We start from the raw sequence: 6,000 nt of genomic DNA, 5'->3' as shown, positions 1-6,000 counted from the left end.
GCTTTATGTCAGCAACATTACACAGGATGCTCTTCTGTCTGTACAAAATAAATCTCTTCTTTTTTTTACATTCGCCATTTCTCCAATGACTGGTTTTTGGTTTTTTCTTTCTTTTTTTTTTTTTTTGCTTTATCCATTGCAAAAAAAAAAAAAAAAAAAGTAACTGCAGGAACCCCACACCACTAACAAAAAGTGCCATTACAAAATGCTGCTAGAAAACGTCAAGGTCAAACAGTCAAATAAAATACCAAATAATTAAATTGGACATTTACAGTCGCTATTCCTGATACTTCAAGGCAACTGGACAGTCGAGGTTCTTGGACAGGGTAGCTGGACGTTTACCTCTGCTCTAACGTAGCAGTAATGTGCTTGACAGCAGGGAATTTAAAAACAGCAGACCACCACCCACACTCTTGTTTTACCAGTGGGTCCACCGAACGCCTTCTGTCGGCTTTCGAATCACCTATGCAATCGGGGGAGACAGGGGCAAAGGGGGACACCCCACAGGACCAGTACATCCTTAAATAATATTCAACAGCTAATCAGCAGCTAAATTACAACTGACATTTTGAGGCGGTGCCTTTAAGGAATTAAGACAATGCAACAAACGAAATGTCTCTAGGCAGACTGATTTTTTTTTTAATGTAATAGGATAATTGGCTTGGGCTGTGTGTATTTTCACAAGCACCAGTTTTGTTTTTTTGTTTTTTTGTTTTTTTCTAAAAAGGGGGAATGACAATCTCTGCTCAGATGTTTATGAAAATGGCTGGTTACACAGCAAGACGAAAAAGGCCAGGAAATGGAAGGGAATGAATTCTCTGAAGTTTCTACCTTCACTGCTACACACATGATGATGAACGCATCTGTGAATCTCAAGCAATGTGAAAGCCAGCAAGGGACAGGTCGGAAGGTCAGGTGAGATTCTGGAAGCCAAGGACAGCCTGGGCCGTCTCCAAGGAACCTGACCGTGTCAGGCCCTGAGGGCTGAGCTCAAACCTGTAGCCATCAGGAAACACTGAGGGCCATGTGCGGGGACACGAGGCCATGTGCGGGGACACGAGCTTGCAGGCTGCACTGGCCGTGCTTGCCCCATGCTCACACCCATGCCCTTTTCTGCCGAGGAAGGAGGCCCTGCAGGTGTCCCCCCCCCCCCCCCCCCAGCAGTGACGAGAGACGGGCAGGGCCGCCGTGAGGCCACGGTCAGACCAGGCACTGGCGCAGGGGCTTATCCTCCAGCCAAAGAGGAAGACGACCCTCACGGTGCCTGAGGTTCGGCTTCTGGCTCTGTCCTCCTCCCCACTGTCCACTTCAAACTATGTAAAGCCACAAGGCAGGGCTGACGTCACTGCAATCAAAGCAACAACCCCTTGCTTTTCATCTTTTTCCTCCTCGTCACACCAAGTACGAAGTATGTTCTGAGTTCCTCATAAAGGAATTTAAGAACGGACACATTCTCTAACGCTATCGGAGCTTACCTTCCTTTCCGGAGTGGGACACGGGGACACACAGGGGACAGCAGCGCTAGCATGCACGTGTCCTGGTTTACACCAAGTGACAGAACCCACAACGTCTGCAAGGAGGCTGGCATTTACTCGCAGTCTGGGAGCTCGTCTGGCTGGGAAGCCGCAGGAGCCTTGCTTCGTAAAGCAGAGCAGTTTTGTAAAGTGAGTAACCTCACTCTTTTGCAGCTCTGGATGCCTGCATGGTGGCCTTTCTCGGATCAGAGCTCACGAGTCAGAGGAAGCAGACTGACCTCGGGCCCTGGAAAAGCGACCCCGACGCGTGGCTCGTTAGTCCCCTCACTCTATGGCACATGGGGATCAAGTCCAGCCCGTGCAGCCCGACTGAGGGAGACAAACTGTCCCCGGGTCCCAGGTGTGACACCGTGCTGGTGAACCCTTGTTGGAGACTGTAATGATCTCAGTGGGACAAATAGCACTATTTCATTTTACAAGAGGAAAGAAACCGAAATGTGACAGTTCTGGAATGTCAGGCTTTACCCCGTGTCTTTGGGGTGTGGCTACTTTTTAGGATCTATGTGTTGGACTTAAGATCTTTTTAATAGCTTTGTCAATGCATCCCAGAAAGTGGTTTCCTATTCAGGGTTGCTATCAAATGCCCAAGAGCTCTGTGAACATTCCAGGCCCTCAAAGGAGAGTTTCAGGGAAAAAAGTTAACTTCTTCTGCTTACCTTCCCTGAACTTTCCCTCTACCTGCCTCAGAGCAGACCTTGCGGGGAGGAAGGATGGTCAGGCGAGGGCGGGTGGGTTGCGCCTGACTGCAGACAAGGAGGAGGTGAGAATAATGATGAGGACGGAGAGGACAGTACGGGGGAGGGACAGACAGACCGGTGAGTGGGTATCCGAAAGGAGGTGAGCAGAAGCTATGCAAAAATCACTGGACACTGGGCACCTCTCGTTGGGTTTTCTGAGAGAACCCAGGATCTCAGCTCAGGGGGCCCCTGTTCTCACATCTTCTAGCATGACTCAGCACAGTACCAAGTGGAGGCAATGGGTCAATCAGCGATCTTTTCCGTGGAATGAGGTCTTCGAGGTGGAGTCACTGAACAGTCAACCCACCAGGGTTTCCGCTATGGCCCCGGGAAGGGGGCTGGGCCCACCCCCTTTCCCTCAGGTGGCTTTTGTGAAATGTGAAACTACTGGGGGGGGGGGTGCTCACAGGTGCGGTGAGGTGGGGCCAGGCCAAGCTACAGCGGTGGCAAAATGGACATAAGTGGGGTGATTACACTAATTCTTTCCATCCAAAGAACAGACCTCTAAATATTTTTTTTTTCCTTTAAAAGTAGATGTAAATAACAAGTCTTTAAAAATAAAAGAACTAAGATAAGTTGCTGGAATATAAAACAAGTTGTAGTGCCTTTCAAGGGACTGTGCTTGACAGAACCTTCTTATTTTGCTTTCAGAGAAATATTGAAAAGCAACTGGTTAGCATGGGCATAGTAAGAGGAAAGAGGCAGCCAGCTCCCCGGGCTGCCAGGCCAGTGCTGGTGCCAGGAGCCAGGGCTTCTCCAGGAGTTGAGCCCAAGCTGTGCTTGGATGTAGGTTTCCCCTGTTGCCTGATTTTGCAGGAACCAGCGGGGACGGGGAGCAGTGGGGGAGTTCACTGTGCTTCCGGCAGTTTGGGTTGTCCTTCCCTCTTTGGAGTTCTGTGCAAGTGTGATCCCCAGACTCTATGTTCATATATGCATCCTTTCACTGGTGTCCTTTGAGAGCTGACAGCTGGAAGTCACAGGTATCCGGTAGAGTGACTCTAAATTCCCTTTGAAAAGCCAGTCCTGCTGGTCACCAGCAAACCCAGATGGAAAAAGGAGCAACTGAACACATTCCTGCAAAGCCCGGCTCCGGCCAGTCCTGCCTTCCAGAGACACGTCTGTGCCTCTGCAGGGTCCACCGATGAGGCGGACAACCTTTTCATGCAGTCTCTGAGAATATGAAAATAAAAGGTGGCAAGCGACAAAAAGGTTCTGGGTGCCAGTGGGGGTGGAGGCCAGGGGAGCATTTAGCCTTCGGTATAGACAGAGGAGAGCTGGCTAGGACAGCGGTCCACGGCGCTGATCTGCAGGAACGTGGCGTCCTCAGGCCCGCTGCGAAGAGACTCCCCGAAGAGGCTTGAGGACCCTGAAGGCAAATCATACACTGGAAGAGAAAGAACGGGAAAGTTCACAATCGCGCCTGGCCCCACCCACCGTGCGTGCAGGCAGCAAATGCTGAGGGGCGCCAAGGGCTAGGCCCTTCAGCGGCTCTGTCCTCAGGGACCTCAGTGGGGAGGGAGGTGGACTTGCAGGCAGATGGCCACAATCAGTCTTGGCACAAAATACGGGCTGCGTAGAAGTAAAAGTGTTCTAAGCAAGGGTGAGGATGGCCTCAGAAAGGAGACGGTATCAAAGTTGAGTCATAAAGATGGGATTCTCACAGATGGGAGAGGTAAGGAAAGAACATTCTAGGAGGAAACAGAGCGCAAAGATGGACAGGGAGGGGCTGTGGGGCCAAGTTCAGGGGCAGCACATGTGGCGAGACCTCTGTGAGGGCGGGCCTACGTGACCGGGCCATCTCATGGGGCCTTTATGCTTAGGCGGCTGGAGGCCATCGAAAGTGTTCAAGGAGGGAAGGGGCTTATGTTATCCTTCATTTTTGGAAGGCAATGATCATGGCAGTATGGGGGGCAGAAGGGTAAAGACAGAGTTGACTCAGGGGCACCTGGGTGGCTCAGTCGTTAAGCGTCTGCCTTCGGCTCAGGTCAGGATCCCAGGGTCCTGGGATCGAGCCCCGCATTGGGCTCCCTGCTGAGCAGGAAGCCTGCTTCTCCCTCTTCCACTCCCCCTGCCTGTGTTCCCTCTCTCGCTGTATCTCTCTGTCAAATAAATAAATCAATCTTAAAAAAAAAAAAAAAAAAAAGACAGTTGACTCAGGGAACTTGCTGGAAGGCTATGGCTATTGCCACGGTCTGGGAGAGACACTATGGCCCCCTGAGCCAGGGCGGTGGGAGTAGGGCTGGAGAGGAGCATGAAAGTGAGAGACATTTCAGGGGCAGATTCAACAGGACATGATGCAGTCATGTGCCAGGTCAAGCCTCGTCTAGCCCAGACACGGCAAACCCACCTGGTCCCACCTGCGAGTCTGCCAGGGTTTCTAAGTCACAGACAGCCACCCACCTGCAATGCCCGAGTGAGCGGAGAAGGCTCTGTGGAACACGTCAAAGCCGGCCTGCCCCATGGGCGTGGGGGCCAGGCAGTCCTCGAAGGAAGGCACCCCGCTGCAGGGGCTGCTGGGCAGCACGGCTCTCTGGGAGTCGGGATACTGGGGGGGGCGGAACGTCTGTAGCTGCCCGTAAAATCCTGCAATGCAAGCATGGCCGTGAGCTCCTGCAGAGCCTAAGTCCCCAGTACCACCCTGGCGCAGCGAGACCCCCACGTGACAAGTGGCCTCTCACTCTTAAGCCCACCTGTGAAATCTTCGGAGCAAGCCTCTGAAATGCACACTTTGAGCCAGAAGCTCTTCTACCTTCAGGGGCTGTCAAAGCTAGTTGGCTTCTGACATTTTTACCTGCGGCTCCAGGATGGGCAGCTGAACAGCCTCTGCCCTCCCCTAGATGCTCTCAAGAGCCCGGAGACGGCAGGCCTGACCCGCAGAGAACATGCCTACCCCATCCCTGCCACCAGGTTTTGAGCCTATCTTAACTTCCTTTATCTTATATTCGATTCTGCTTTTCACATTTGGTAAAACCTGAAACATGCTCTTAACAAGGCCCACCTGAAAACAACAACAACATAGATCTATCCACCCAACTGTCCTTCTAACAGATAAGTTCATACACATTTATAGACTTTTGACTATTTTGAATAGGTACACAGAATATCCCTTAGGATGGGATGTGCTGTATTATTATTGTTAATCTTTGCAGGAACTGGAACAACTGGAAGATACCATGTAATGAAGAAATTTGAGGAAAGATTGCTTAATATTTGAAAATAATCATCAACATTCTGCTGATTTTGTTTCATTAAACTCTTTCATTGTTTTTTTCTTGTGTGACAGAGGTTTCCTGGGGGGTGTTTGTGGTCCTTTTCCACGATCCCTCCACACCCCAAGATACCTTACCTTTTCCTTCTTCCTCTTGGCCTCATGACACATGTAAGTCAATGGACTGTTTTCCTGGAGCATAATATGCTTTTGCAAATCTAATAATGAAATCTTCACTTGATGCTTTATTGAAGGGAGAGTTGCATCTCGCTGTATCTGTTTGCTCAACTGCAAAACGTGACTGTTTCCACTGACTATTGTGAAGATTTGGGGCAAAGAAAGACCATATATAACATTTTAAGGTGCTTCAGAACATCAGTTATTACTGATATCACTACTCTGGTAGAAAAACCCATGAGGGATTAGTAGAGAATGTGACCCATGGTTCATATTGATGGTTCATAATGATGGAGAACACAGGACCAATTCATGGGCTTTGGTTCCCTAGTCCTATGTGCCT

General features: G+C 50.3%; 1 protein-coding gene across 4 annotated transcripts in view; it reads right to left on the bottom strand.

Annotated features, from left to right (window-relative positions):
• Positions 1–361: 361 nt before the first annotated feature.
• GLIS3 (GLIS family zinc finger 3) overlaps positions 362–6,000 on the bottom strand; it is a 442,028-nt gene continuing 436,389 nt past the window's right edge. For all 4 annotated transcript variants that reach the window (XM_064579470.1, XM_064579469.1, XM_054509147.2 and 1 more), the window contains 2 exons: positions 4,673–4,855; positions 362–3,656 (listed from right to left, as the gene is read on the bottom strand). In XM_064579470.1, the coding sequence (XP_064435540.1) occupies positions 3,520–3,656; positions 4,673–4,855 (320 nt within the window). In that variant the 3' untranslated portion in view covers positions 362–3,519. The remainder of the gene's footprint in view (positions 3,657–4,672; positions 4,856–6,000) is intronic.

Source organism: Mirounga angustirostris, unplaced genomic scaffold (genome assembly GCF_029215605.1).
Source record: "Mirounga angustirostris isolate CCGP_5_RB_7025 unplaced genomic scaffold, mMirAng1.0.hap1 SCAF_15, whole genome shotgun sequence".
NCBI classification, from domain to species: Eukaryota; Metazoa; Chordata; class Mammalia; order Carnivora; family Phocidae; genus Mirounga; species Mirounga angustirostris.
This window is presented reverse-complemented; position numbering and strand designations above follow the sequence as displayed.